At 39.9% G+C, this 15,422-nt stretch overlaps 1 protein-coding gene across 1 annotated transcript in view; it reads left to right on the top strand.

The window, feature by feature from the left end:
- prkg1l (protein kinase cGMP-dependent 1, like) overlaps positions 1–13,173 on the top strand; it is a 42,446-nt gene extending 29,273 nt beyond the window's left edge. The window contains exons 17-20 of the mRNA XM_061981762.1: positions 4,616–4,738; positions 4,832–4,894; positions 12,797–12,863; positions 12,944–13,173. Coding sequence (XP_061837746.1) covers positions 4,616–4,738; positions 4,832–4,894; positions 12,797–12,863; positions 12,944–13,030 — 340 coding nt within the window. The 3' untranslated portion in view covers positions 13,031–13,173. The remainder of the gene's footprint in view (positions 1–4,615; positions 4,739–4,831; positions 4,895–12,796; positions 12,864–12,943) is intronic.
- Positions 13,174–15,422: the final 2,249 nt, after the last annotated feature.

The following is a 15,422-nucleotide window of genomic DNA, read 5'->3' as shown; positions in this document are numbered from 1 at the left end:
CGTTGTATGTGTAAGTCATATGTAACTATAATGATTTAATACTTCTTTATATTGACAAATGTGCTGTTTTACACTGCATCATTGTTTTTATTCATGACACTTATTACACATGTCTAGCTTGTGTGCTATTGTGTGCATAGCTGTTGTGTAGCTGCTAGCTCCTAGTAGCCTTTAGCCGAGCATGTTCACCTTTTGTAAATGACTTCAATAAAATAGAATAGTGTGTTTAATGGAGGTGTACCCCGCCGTCCGCCCGATTGTAGCTGAGATAGGCTCCAGCGCCCCCCGCGACCCCAAAAGGGAATAAGCGGTAGAAAATGGATGGATGGATGGATGGATGGATGGTGTTTAATGGAGGAGATTTAGACGTTAACAGTCTGTTTGCACAAGTAAACACTCTGCAGGACTGCTTGCATCGCAGCTTGTATCGGATATTTTACAAGCAAACCGATATCATCCAATATCCTTCTTTTTTTTTAGCCTGTATCGAACCAATATCCGATACCACATATCGGATCCGGACACTCCTAATTACAGTATAAAATGTCTGGTTTGATAGCAGTAGCTGTGATTGTCACGATCGGGGCGCATGATGATGCGGGATCGTTCCTACAAATGCAACACGGACACTCCGAACGAAAATGTGAAGGTAGGAGATGATTTATTTAACATAAATCATAGCCAAACAGAAAAGAAGCAAAAGAAAAGCGTGCCGAATGCATGGGAAGCTAAGGCAACGACTTAGCACAGAGTCTAGAACAGGAATACATAAACGTGACTGTTGCTTACCGCAAACAAGGAAGCCAGGACAAAGTCCCTCCTTAAGGACAGATTCTAGATGTCCAAAAAACAAAAACAAAACACAAGCAGGGTCAGAAGTCACGGGAGGGCGGAGGGAGGACTTGGCAGTGGGTCGCTAGGCCAAGTGTCTCTGAATCCACCGAGGATAAGTCAAGTGGCAGCGGCGAGTGGAACGCCGCTGTAGCAAGCGAGGCGGGCGACCCGGGAATGGCCACATTCGTGGCCGACGAGGAGGTGGGCGCACTTGGCGAGGCGGACGACCAGGGAGCGGCCACATCCATGGTCGACGGGAAGGTGGGCGCGTCGGCGTCGTCGTGGCAGGCTTGTAAACAGACGACGAGTCAGGCGTAGACGCAGCAGCAGACGAGTCAGGCGTGGACGCAGCAGCAGACGAGTCAGGCGTGGACGCAGCAGCAGACGAGTCAGGCGTGGACGCAGCAGCAGACGAGTCAGGCGTGGTAGCAGCAGCAGACGAGTAAGGCGTGGTAGCAGCAGCAGACGAGTCAGGCGTGGGTTCGGCAGGCGGCGAAGCTTGGCGTGGTGCAGGTACAGGCGGTGAAGCTTGGCGTGGTGCAGGTACAGGCGGCGAAGCTTGGCTTGGTGCAGGTACAGGAGGCGAAGCTTGGCGTGGTGCAGGTACAGGAGGCGAAGCTTGGCGTGTCAGCCGAGGTGCAGGAACAGGTGTCAGCCGAGGTGCAGGAACAGGTTTCAGCCGAGGTGCAGGAACTGGAGCTTGAGCCAGCCGAGAAGAAGGAACTGGAGCTTGAGCCAGCCGAGGAGCAGGAACTGGAGCCGATGCTAGCCGAGGAGCAGGAACTGGAGCAGATGCTAGCCGAGGAGCAGGAACTGGAGCAGATGCTAGCCAAGGAGCAGGAACTGGAACTGGTGCTGAGGAGGATGGCGTCTGCAGGCCCACCGGAGATCATGGTGGCATCTGCAGGCTCACCGGAGATGATGGTGGTGTCTGCAGGCCCACCGGAGATGATGGTGGCATCTGCAGGCCCACCGGAGATGATGGTGGCGTCTGCAAGCCCACCGGAGATGATGGTGGCGTCTGCAAGCCCACCGGAGATGATGGTGGCGTCTGCAGGCCGACCCGGGCTGAGGTTAGCCATGAGCATGGCGGATGTGGCCTAGCTGGGGGTTGCGGCTTGGCATGTCGACGGACTTGTGGCGGAGGACGGGCCGGAGGTTGCGGCTTGGCAGGCCGAAAGACTGGTGGTGGCGGCCGGGCTGTAGGTTGCTGCCTGGCTGGGCGCAGCTGAGCCACCCCACCAGCACAGCTCCCGGCCCAAGCCCCCCCCCCCCTTCAAGGGGTGGATACCAGACGCGCTCCGGAACAGTCTTTAAGGGTGGGTGGCGGGAGGGCAGGAGGGGGGTAGACTCCTCCCCTTTAAATTGTCCAGAAAGTCTTCTCCCACCCCCCACCTAAGGTTGTTTGGGAGGACGAGAGGAAAAAGTCACTGACGTGGGCGGGGCTTGAGTCCTTAGGGGCGGAGTCCAAAAATCCGGTGACTGGGATTGACTAGACCTAAATTGCGAAAAAATGTCCTGATAATATTTTATTTTAGGAATGAACTCTTTTGGAGGCGGCTGACAGAAAGATTGAACAGAATTTAAAAAAAAATCTTCGTCTCTGACGTCATCACCAGTGGACGGGGTGACGTCATCCGCGCCGGTCTCCAGCTGACTGACAGCCCATTCAGTGAACTGCTTGGCAAAATGAGTGATGGGATTACCAAACATCGGCGGCGAGGAAGACTGGGCTGCTTGTGTCGTCTAGCTGTCCGGAGGAGGAGTTTGGGGGAACGACACATCCTGACGGCGAAACAAAGCCTTTTTGGCTGGCTTCCGTCCTCGCCAGCCCGTCTTCATCTCCTCAAAGTCTGTGGCGAAGGAACTGTCTGCTGGCTTCCTTCTGTCACGATCGGGGCGCATGATGATGCGGGATCGTTCCTCCAAATGCAACACGGACACTCCGGACGAAAACGTGAAGGTAGGAGATGATTTATTTAACATAAATCATAGCCAAACGGAAAACAAGCAAAAGAAAAGCGTGCCAAATGCACGGGAAGCTAAGGCAACAACTTAGCACAGAGTCTAGAACAGGAATACATAAACGTGACTGTTGCTTACCGCAAACAAGGAAGCCAGGACGAGTGATCAGAAAGGCAGGCTTAAAAAGTGTCTCTTGATTAGACACAGGTGTGTCCAAAACAACAGCGACAGGTGAAAATCATAAGTAACCATAGTGACAAAATAAACAAGAAAGTGCAACCAGGAACTAAAGAAGTCCAAAAACTAACAGAACATAACTAAACAAAACATTATCCGACCACGGATCATGACAGTGATTTCGTTATAAGCCATGACGGTGCTATCAGTAAGACTTTACCATAGGGTTGTACGGCATACCGGTACTAGTATAGTACCGCGATACTAATGAATCATATTCGGTACTATACTCTGTTTGAAAAGTACCGGTTCCCCATTTATCTATTTATTTATTTTAACAGGCATGACGGCGCGTCGTCACGTCATAACATTGCTGGTTTGACGAGCAGAGGAGCATGTTGGGCAGCGCACACACACAGAGTACTTACAAGCAGACAGCATTTTGGTGTAAAAAGTAAAGATAAAGGTGAAGTTACAACACTGGAACACCCTCAGGAAGAGGTGCTTTAAGACATGGCTAGCTAGCTAGCAGCTAACATCTATCCACAGTGTTTCTTCATGGTGACAAATAAAGTAAGTTTCTTACAAGTACCATTATCACTGGACGACGAGGAATAGCTAAACATGCTTCACTACACACCCCAGGAGGATACAATAGCTCACCGCAGTCACAATGTAAACAAATGCCATGTGTGGATCTACACCTGACATCCACTGTAATGATACCAAGTACAAGAGCGTATCTAGTTGATACTACTATGATTACATCGATATTTTTTATCGTCACAAAATCTTTTTTCCTTTTATTAAAATTCATATAATGTTTATAAAATCAGTAAATATGTTCCTGGACACATGAGGACTTTGAATATGACCAATGTATGATCCTGTAACTACTTGGTATCGTATCGATAGAGAAGAGAAGAATAAGTGATTATTACATTTTAACAAAAGTGTGAATAGAACATGTTAAAACAGAAAATAAGCAGATATTAACAGTAAATGAACAAGTCCATTAGTAATCCATTTCTACAGTTTGTCCCTCATAATGTAGACAAAATAATAGGTAGATAAATGACACAATATGTTACTGCATACGTCAGCAGACTAATTAAGAGTCTTTGTTTGTTTACTTACTACTAAAAGACAAGTTGTCTAGTATGTTCACTATTTTATTTAAGGACTAAATTGCAATAATAAACATATGTTTCTTGTACCTTAACATTTTTTTTAAAATAAAGACAATAATGAAATTTTTTGTGGTGCCCTTTATTGAGAAAAGTATCCAATTACATTTTGGTACTGGTACCAAAATCTTGGTACGGGGACAACCCTAGTTTAGTACTCATAGTAAAATAAAGTAGCACAGTGTCTTGCATGTTAGTAAAAGTAAATAGGTGTGCTCCCAGAGGCTAAACATTGACAGGTGGTGTGCCCCAGGGGTCCGTTTTAGGCACCATACTTTTCAGGATGTGCATGCTGCCACCTGGAGACGTTTTTAGCAAACACGGCATCACTCGATACGCCTAACTGAGGAATTCAAATCCGGACGTTTTGTACGTCCTTAGAAGCTCAACTCTACTTCATCTTACTGATGGATAGAGGACTGAATTTGGACTTTGGGGATTTGTGTCTCCAGGCTTCCGTTCAGTGGCGCTGAGCCGATGAGGATTCTGAGCGAGACGGTGCGCGGCATCGATCACGTGGACTTCCCTAAAGCAATCAGCAAGAGTGCCTGCGTCCTCATAAAGAAACTCTGCAGGTATTAAAAAAAACAAGGATGCCATGTGACATCTTCAATGACACGTTCCACGCTTGCTTACTTTCCATGTCCTCTTCCTGCGCCCTTGCCAAGGCACAATCCCTCAGAGAGGCTCGGCAGTCTGAGAAACGGGGCCAAGGACATTCAGAAGCACAAGTAAGACGGGGATGGAAAACATTTACATTTCCACATCCAGCAGGGTTACTGTCAAATGCAAAACGGGCAATTAAATCCCAACATTGGGAAGTTTGCTCAGATAATGAGAAGAGCATCAGACACAAACAGCAGCGTGAGAGTTCATAGGGCACAATAAGTAGGAAAGGGCTCATAAACACACTTATACGCTACTATGTTGTGCTAAAATAAATCAACTACATTAATAATGAACTAGAAAATTCCGGCGGAGATTTTGATGGGCCTGCTATCTGTGCCCTGGACCTCTGGCCGGGTCACAATCCGTGAGTTTTAGGTGTAACTGTACAAAAAGAGCTACAGAGCTAGCCTAAAATGTTAGCACACTTAGCATGTGTGCTAACAATGGCATGCTTACAGTTTGTCATCATCATCTTCATTTATTTTTATTCCTTTCATGAAAATGCATATATACCGTATTTTTCGGACTATAAGTCGCAGTTTTTTTTCATAGTTCTCCAGTGCGACTTATATATGTTTTTTTCCTTTTTTATTATGCATTTTCGGCAGGTGCGACTTATACTCCGGTGCGACTTATACTCCGAAAAATACGGTACAAGCCACGTACAGTTCACACTTTTATTGTTTTTTGTTTCTTATACATTTCCATGATCATAAAGGAGCAGATGGAAGAATAATATTCTTATATTTATCCGCCCCCTTTTTTAAAACAAATTATTTACCAACACCCCAACTCCAACATACTTTTGAATTTTTGTTTAAGCATGACAAGTCCAATCAAAATCAAAAATCAGTTAGACATAATGCCAGTTGTCTCTTTTTGTAACTCTTTTTAAATTCAAAAATATTTTTGCAACTTTTTAAGTCTTTCTTTAGAATAGAACAGCTAGCGTGTCTCACATGTCAATTGACACGGCTGTATGGTGTATGGCTTCGGAAATAAAGAAAAAAAGTGTAAAATTAGATGAAAGAGTTAGCATGCTTAAGTTAGCTAGCTAGCATGCTACTGTTTGCATGCTAAAAATTAACAAGTTTTATATACCAAGTCATATGACTCTGTAGTAAACGGTTGCAAAATTAGCTCAAAAAGTTAGCATGCTAATGTTCGCATGCTAGCAAGGTAACGTGAGCATGATAATATTTAGCTTGTGTCACATACCAAGTTATGACTCTCTGGCCCATTTTCCCTATTAAATTGGCCCTTTTTTTTTTTAAATCGTGAATAGCGTTGCCATGGTAACACGAAATGTTCCCAATTTAAAATACCCCCATTGGCGCAAACTAGACCTTTCCGACGGTATGACATATGTGGGGGTTTGTTGGCCGGATCGTCTAGTATTAGACAAAAGGTGTGTACCCATTCAAGTGGCCCATTTTGTTTTTTGTTCGTGAATAGCGTTGCCATGGTAACACAAAATGTTCCCAATTTAGATTCCCGCCATCGGCATAAACAAAACCTTTCTGACTGTATAAGATATGTGGGGGTTCGTTGGCCGGTTCGTCTCGTAGTAGACGTAAGAGAAACGTGCGGAACAATAATAATATAAAAGTTGAAGTATGAGCAATAATAATATGGGCTGCTTGCAGTGAATGGTAATATGGGCTGCTTGCATTGCCAGTGCCCATTCACTGCTGCAAGCATGGCATTGCAGCAGGCCCATAATAAATGAAAATACAAGTGCAAATGAAAATACAACTTCATCACTTTAGTCATAATTGTTGCGCTTGAGAAACTTCTCTCTGACTTCATCTACAGACTCCTTCTGTTTGTTTGATTTTGCCATTACTGCCACAAGTGGTTGAAAAGTGTATTACAACTGAGAAACAGGTAATATTTGGCGGTTCGATGGTTAAAGATGGTTGAGATCAACAGTATTATTTTATGGATGAGACAGGTTATAACAAATATATATAACAAAGAAAAATAATACCTATGAAAATAAAATACAATTAAAAAAGCATTTAAAAATTAAAAACTAATACAATTGTCACAGCAGGTTACACTAGTGCGTGCCTTTATGTTGGGTGTTGTCGGTGTTCTTTTGTGTTTAGCGCTTGTTCCTGTCCTGCGCTCTTATTTTGGTGGCACTTCCTGTTGTGTTGGTGTTTTTTTCATAACTACTTCACACATGCCTTCAAGCACTTTTCCCCTCACCTGTTTTCTGTTGGTGATTAAGACTATTTAAGTTGAGTGTGAGCCACCATTCTGTGTCGGGACTTTCTGTGCTCTCTGCGTAGCTGTACGAACCTTGTTTCGTTGCACCACCGTTTCGACCATTTTGTGCCCGGCAGCACTGCCATTGTGGGCGGGCTGATGGATCTGTCGTGCTCAGTCACTGTTGCAGGCGCTACTTTGTTACAACAATAAGAGTCCAATGGACAAGCCTTGAGTGGGTTGAAACAATCACAAAGTGTCCACAGCGTTGTCAACGCTGCCTTCTCCACCCTTCCTCCTTCCTTCTGACAAGATAAAGTGGATTTCATATTTTATTCCTAATTATTTTAGCGTGCTGGCTGTTAAAGCTAAAAGGGAAGTGCGTTTTTTTAAAGGAATTTTATTATTAGAGACAATAAGACAAATAGTTTTTTGTTTTTGCATTCCAATTTGTAATAATTGGCTCATTCTAGGGGGCTAGCAATGGTGCTAAATCACTCTAAAAATACATAAATCGCTAACAATACTTTGTTTACATTTTGTAACATGAATACTAATTAAGAAATAGCGATATTGTTATAATAAGTGTTTACGCAGACAAACTAGTTTAAGCATGATCACAGAGAGCTAACCAGCTTATGCTGCTATGTTGACATATTGAGCTGCTGCATGGCTTCTGAGTTGATGATCGATGATAAATCATGCTTCTCACCTGGATAGTAAAAGGTTGTGGACATAATCTGACAAGTTGGTCAACTTTGACACTTAACTGAGACCCGGAGATGGCGAGAAAGACACGAAAAGACGCTTGCTTTTTTTTTTACCCTACGAGGATTAATATTTAATCTCAACGGGGAGATATAAACATCCCATCAGTCGGCATCACAGTGAGCGCAGACATTGTACAGTAAGTGATATGTAATATGTAAATATTACATGTTATTATGAATGTTACTACATTACATATATACTTACAGTGTGTATATAAAATGTGTAAATATTACATGTTATTATGAATGTTACTACATGATGTATACTTACAGTGTGTATATAACATATGTAAATATTACATGTTATTATGATTGTTACTACATGATATATATACTTACATCATGTATATATTACATGTTATTATGAATGTTACTACATTACATACATACTTACAGTGTGTATATAAAATGTGTAAATATTACATGTTATTATGAATGTTACTACATGACATATACTTACTTCATGTATATATTACATGTTATTATGAATGTTACTACATTACATATATACTTACATCATGTATATATTGCATGTTATTATGAATCTTATTACATGACATATATATTTACATCATGTATATATTACATGTTATTATGAATGTTATTACATGACATATATACTTACATCATGTATATATTACATGTTATTATGGATGTTACTACATTACATATATACTTGCATCATGTACGTTTGTATATATTACTGTGATTATGAATGTTACTACATGACATACATACTTACAGTGTGTATATAAAATATGTAAATATTACATGTTATTATGAATGTTACTACATGACATATACTTACATCATGTAAATATTACATGCTATTATGAATGTTACTACATGACATATACACTTACATCATGTATATATTACATGTTATTATGAATGTTACTACATGACATATATACTTACATCATGTTTTTGTATATATTACATGTTATTATGAATGTTACTACATGACATATATACTTACATCATGTATATACTACATGTTATTATGAATGTTACTACATGACAAATATACTTACAGTGTGTATATAAAATATGTAAATATTACATGTTATTATGGATGTTACTACATTACATATATACTTACATCATGTATATATTACATGTTATTATGAATGTTACTACATGACATATATACTTCCATCATGTAAATATTACATGTTATTATGAATGTTACTACATGACATATATACTTACATCATGTATATATTGCAAGTTATTATGAATGTTACTACATGACGTATATACTTAGTGTTTATATAAAATATGTAAATATTACATGTTATTATGAATGTTACGACATTACATATATACTTCATTGATTGATTGATTGATTGATTGAAACTTTTATTAGTAGATTGCAAAGGAAGAGAATACATTATATGAAACAGTACAGTTTACTGTTTACTGTTCCCTGCGATGAGGTGGCGACTTGTCCAGGGTGTACCCCGCCTTCCGCCCGATTGTAGCTGAGATAGGCTCCAGCGCCCCCCGCGACCCCAAAGGGAATAAGCGGTAGGAAATGGATGGATGGATGGATGGAGTACAGTTTACACTGTACAGTACATATTCCGCACAATTGACCACTAAATGGTAACACCCGAATACGTTTTTCAACTTGTTTGAGTCGGGGTCCACGTTAATCAATTCTTGGTACAAATATATACTATCAGCATAATACAACATCATACAAGTTAATCATCAGAACAATGACACCATAAAAGTGTAGCTCTCAGCTTCTTATGGTATATACATCTTACATCATGTATATATTACTTGTTATTATGAATGTTACTACATTACATATATACTTACAGTGTGTATATATTACATGTTATTATTAATGTTACTACATTACATATATACTTACATCATGTATATATTACTTGTTATTATGAATGTTACTACATTACATATATACTTACATCATGTATATATTACACGTTATTATAAATGTTACTACATTACATATATACTTACATCATGTATATATTAGATGTTATTATGAATGTTACTACATGACATATATACTTACATCATGTATATATTAGATGTTATTATGAATGTTACTACATTACATATATACTTACATCATGTATATATTACATGCTATTATGAATGTTACTACATTACATACATACTTACATCATATATATATTACTTGTTATTATGAATGTTACTACATTACATATATACTCACATCATGTATATATTACATGTTATTATGAATGTTACTACATTACATACATACTTACATCATGTATATATTACTTGTTATTATGCATGTTACTACATTACATATATACTCACATCATGTATATATTACTTGTTATTATGAATGTTACTACATTACATGTATACTCACAACATGTACAGTATATACTGTAAAATGCTGACAGAGGTTTTTGGACGTATTTTAGAGAACTTTACAGGTGGAATTGAGCGTCTACCTATACGTCCATTGTTAGCTGACTTTTATTTACTTTTATTTATGATGTAGAATGCAACAAAAAAAGTGTTTTTGTCTTACATAGGGATCGTAAGTGACAGGCAAAGTAAAAAAAAAGAATGCAGTTCCTCTTTAAGGAGTTTTGTGATTTTAACCTGACTGCGCCACAAGGCTAGTGACAGTCTATGTGCGTGTCGGCAGGGTGGCTGTCAATGAGAACAGCTCAGCTAGTTGTTTTGGCTTTGTTATGAAATAAAAGGTTGATCCATCATTATGGTTGTTTGATATACAGTACTGTAAAGCGCTTTATATTGTTTATAAAGTGTACACATTTAACTGAAATAGGGACTTTTGTTGAGGCTGCAACCTATTATTCATATTTATCATCGATTCCGGACTGTAAGCCGCTATTTTTTTCCTGCCTGTTGAACACTGCGGCTTATAAATCGGTGCGACTAATTTATAGATTTTTCATTGCTGACGGCCATGATGCAAAAAGTTTTTAAAAAAACAAACAAACACACTAAGGAGGTGTATTATTGTTTGTGCAATGGCACCATCTTTTGGGGCAGTTTGCCCACTCCAGTGCCCTTCTGTTTAGACTGAGCTTTCAACTGGAAGTACAAGTGCCGTTCCGTCTTCTAGCGTATAAATTCTTTATTCATCACTCCTGGCAACATTTGCAAGTTTTACAATATATCTAAAACTATTTATACTTACTAAAGCGTCCCATGTGTGATGTCTGTCGGAGTGTTTTCATGCATATTTGTACGTGATATCTGAATGTAAGGAAGGTAGCATCGTTAGCATTAGCTAACATGCTAACAGGCTTACGAGTGTCTGGTTAGTATTATTAACTTACAATGGCATTCTTTTTGTATTGTTTCAATTTCACAAATTCCTCAGTAAATTCACCAAAACGTCATTGTGGAGTTATTGAGTCTGTTTACCTCAGGGATCCCTAAACTTTTTGACTTGGGGGCCGCATTGGGTTAAAACAATTTGGCCGTGGGCTGGGCTGTATATATGTATATATATATAAATCCATCCATCCATTTTCTACCGCTTAATCTCTTCGGGGTCGCGGGGGACGCTGGAGCCTATCTCAGCTACAATCGGGCGGAAGGCAGGGTACACCCTGGACAAGTCGCACCTCATCGCAGGGCCAACACAGATAGACAGACAACATTCACACTCACATTCACACACTAGGGCCAATTTAGTGTTGCCAATTATATATATATATATATATACATATATATATATATATATATATATATATATATATATATATATATATATATATATAGAGAGAGAGAGAGAGAGAGAGAGAGAGAGAGAGAGAGAGAGAGAGAGAGAAGATATCCATCCATCCATCCATTTCCGCTTATTCCCTGAATAAGCGGTAGAAAATGGATGGATGGATATATATATATATATATATATATATATATATATATATATATATATATATATATATATATATATATATAGAGAGAGAGAGAGAGAGAGAGAGAGAGAGAGAGAGAGAGAGAGAGAGAGAGAGAGAGAGAGAGAGAGAGAGAGAGAGAGAGAGAGAGAGAGAGAGAGAGAGAGAGATATCCATCCATCCATCCATTTTCTACCGCTTATTCCCTTTGGGGTCGCGGGGGACGCTGGAGCCTATCTCAGCTACAATCGGGCGGAAGGCGGGGTACACCCTGGACAAGTCGCCACCTCATCGCAGCGCCATATATATAGATAGATAGATATATATATATATATATATATATATATATATATATATATATAATCCTTGCGCACTAATTGACTGAAAGAGCGCGCACTTGTCACATTATCGATGGGAAAATTCATTTTTAGACAATTGATTTGCCTGAGCAGCTAGGGGACACCGAGAGTAACAAGCGGTAGAAAATGGATTAGAAAGGACAGTTTTAAAATAATAATAATTTATTTTTAAATTCCTTTTTTTCTTTTTCTTTTTTTAACTTGGGACTTCCCGCGGGCCGTAGTTTTGGTACCCATGGTTAAGCTGATTGGAGAGCTAGCTTCCACAGCTAGTGGGTCCATTACAATGACTTCTGTTTTGTTTGATCAGCCGTTTTACTGCCGCGTTACAGACACCGTTTGGAAACAATTAAGGTATGTATGTTTGTAAATAAACTTTCTGTGTAAATAACTCATTTCACAAGATATATATCTGCCACTTATAGTTCAATGCGAATTTACTCTATAGTCCGCAAAATACGGTACATTGTTTCTCATGGAGACGTTTGCTAAATTCGTAAATGGAGGTCCCACTGTACTTAATAATGCCATACCACCCGGGCAATTGAGCAGCAAGGTGACATCATCGCGTCAGAGACAAGCAATACACAGCAGCATGCAACAAGTAGCGATCAGGCAGCCCACATCTTAATCAACGTCAATAAAGTGCATTACATCCTCAAATACTCTAGATACCGCCTTCAAAGAAACACAATTGAGGGAATACTAATAATCTGGTCTTTCATCAGATGGTTTGAAGGATTCGACTGGGATGGACTCAGTAGAGGAACACTAAATCCACAACTCCCCCCCAAAGTAAGTGCTGGGTATTCCTTCTTTCCTAGTTACGCCATCTTTGTGTTGCCAAATTGATTTTGTGTTTGTTTTTCCTGAAGGTGAAAGAGGCTTTACACAGCAGCAGTGCATGTGGTGACTATGCAGGAGGCGCAGCAGAGATGTGCACAATATGGCAAGACTTCTGATGGACTGCCACCACAACGTTTTATACTATGAGCAGATATTGTTAGCATCTCTCGTTGGCGCAGGTGTTTTTTTCTAATGAAAAAATATATGCTACTGCCGTGTATGTCATTACAGTTGATGCAATAAACAGCTTTATCTCAAAGTGTGAATGGGATTTTTGAAGTTCAATTTCTGAATTTTGAGTAACAATGACTCAAAGATGTAGGGCTTGCATTTTGCAGCAACGTTGCAAGCCCATGCAAAATTCAGGCCAAAAGTCCAAATCTGAAAAGAAAAAAACATTTGTATCTAAAAATAAAAAAATGAAATTGAAAATGAAATAAAGAAATTAGACTTGAATCTGAAGAAAACAGAAGCTTGAATACATCATAACATTTGAAAGTGAAAAATAAAATAAAAGGATTTCTTCAAAATAATTAAAAGAGTAAATGATAATTATATTCAACTATTTCAGCCCCTCCACCACCAGCAAACATTCAAGCACCAATGTGAGGGTCTTGAAGCCAGGATTGAACCTGGAACTCTCAAATTGATGGCACTGCTGCTCTGCCCACCGTGCCATATGTACATACATGTACATGGGACGGCGTGGCGCAGTGGAAGAATGGCCGTGCGCGACCCGAGGGTCCCTAGTTCAATCCCCACCTAGTACCGACCTCGTCATGTCCGTTGTGTCCTGAGCAAGACACTTCACCCTTGCTCCTGATGGGTGCTGGTTAGCGCCTTGCATGGCAGCTCCCTCCATCAGTGTGTGAATGTGTGTGTGAATGTGGAAGTAGTGTCAAAGCGCTTTGAGTACCTTGAAGGTAGAAAAGCGCTATACAAGTACAACCCATTTATCATTTATTTATCATTTACATACATGTAATATGTACACATTTGTACACGTATGTACACACACACACACACACACACACATATATATATATATATATATATATATATATATATATATATATATATATATATATATATATATATATACAAACCCCGTTTCCATATGAGTTGGGAAATTGTGTTAGATGTAAATACAAACGGAATACAATGATTTGCAAATCCTTTTCAACCCATATTCAGTTTAATGCACTACAAAGACAACATATTTGATGTTCAAACTCATAAACTATATACTTTTTTTGCAAACAATAATTAACTTAGAATTTCATGGCTGCAACACGTGCCAAAGTAGTTGGGAAAGGGCATGTTCACCACTGTGTTACATGGCCTTTCCTTTTAACAATACTCAGTAAACGTTTGGGAACTGAGGAGACACATTTTTTAAACTTCTCAGGTAGAATTCTTTCCATTCTTGCTTGATGTACAGTTTAAGTTGTTCAACAGTCTCTGTTGTGGTATTTTAGGCTTCATAATGCGCCACACATTTTCAATGGGAGACAGGTCTGGACTACAGGCAGGCCAGTCTAGTACCCGCACTCTTTTACTATGAAGCCATGTTGATGTAACATGTGGCTTGGCATTGTCTTGCTGAAATAAACAGGAGCGTCCATGGTAACGTTGCTTGGATGGCAACATATGTTGCTCCAAAACCTGTATGTACCTTTCAGCATTAATGGCGAATTCACAGATGTGTAAGTTACCCATGTCTTGGGCACTAATACACCCCCATACCATCACAGATGCTGGCTTTTCAACTTTGCGCCTATAACAATCCGGATGGTTCTTTTCCTCTTTGGTACGGAGGTCATGACGTCCACAGTTTCCAAAAACAATTTGAAATGTGGACTCGTCAGACCACAGAACACTTTTCCACTTTGTATCAGTCCATCTAAGATGAGCTCAGGCCCAGCGAAGCCGACGGCGTTTCTGGGTGTTGTTGATAAACGGTTTTCGCCTTGCATAGGAGAGTTTTAACTTGCACTTACAGATGTAGCGACCAACTGTAGTTACTGACAGTGGGTTTCTGAAGTGTTCCTGAGCCCATGTGGTGATATCCTTTTCACACTGATGTCGCTTGTTAATGCAGTACAGCCTGAGGGATCGAAGGTCACGGCCTTAGCTGCTTACGTGCAGTGATTTCTCCAGATTCTCTGAACCCTTTGATGATATTATGATGGTGAAATCCCTAAATTCCTTGCAAAAGCTGGTGGAGAAAGATTTTTCTTAAACTGTTCAACAATTTGATCACGCATTTGTTGACAAAGTGGTGACGTGACCCTCGCCCCATTCTTGTTTGTGAATGACTGAGCATTTCATGGAATCTACTTTTATACCCAATCATGGCACCCACCTGTTCCCAATTTGCCTGTTCACCTGTGGGATGTTCCAAATAAGTGTTTGATGAGCATTCCTCAACTTTATCAGTATTTATTGCCACTTTTCCCAACTTCTTTGTCACGTGTTGCTGGCATCAAGTTCTTAAGTTAATGGTTA

The sequence above is a fragment of the Nerophis lumbriciformis genome, linkage group LG24 (assembly GCF_033978685.3).
Source record: "Nerophis lumbriciformis linkage group LG24, RoL_Nlum_v2.1, whole genome shotgun sequence".
Lineage (NCBI taxonomy): Eukaryota > Metazoa > Chordata > Actinopteri > Syngnathiformes > Syngnathidae > Nerophis > Nerophis lumbriciformis.
Note: the sequence above shows the minus strand (reverse complement) of the source record. Positions and strands in the feature narration are given on the sequence as shown.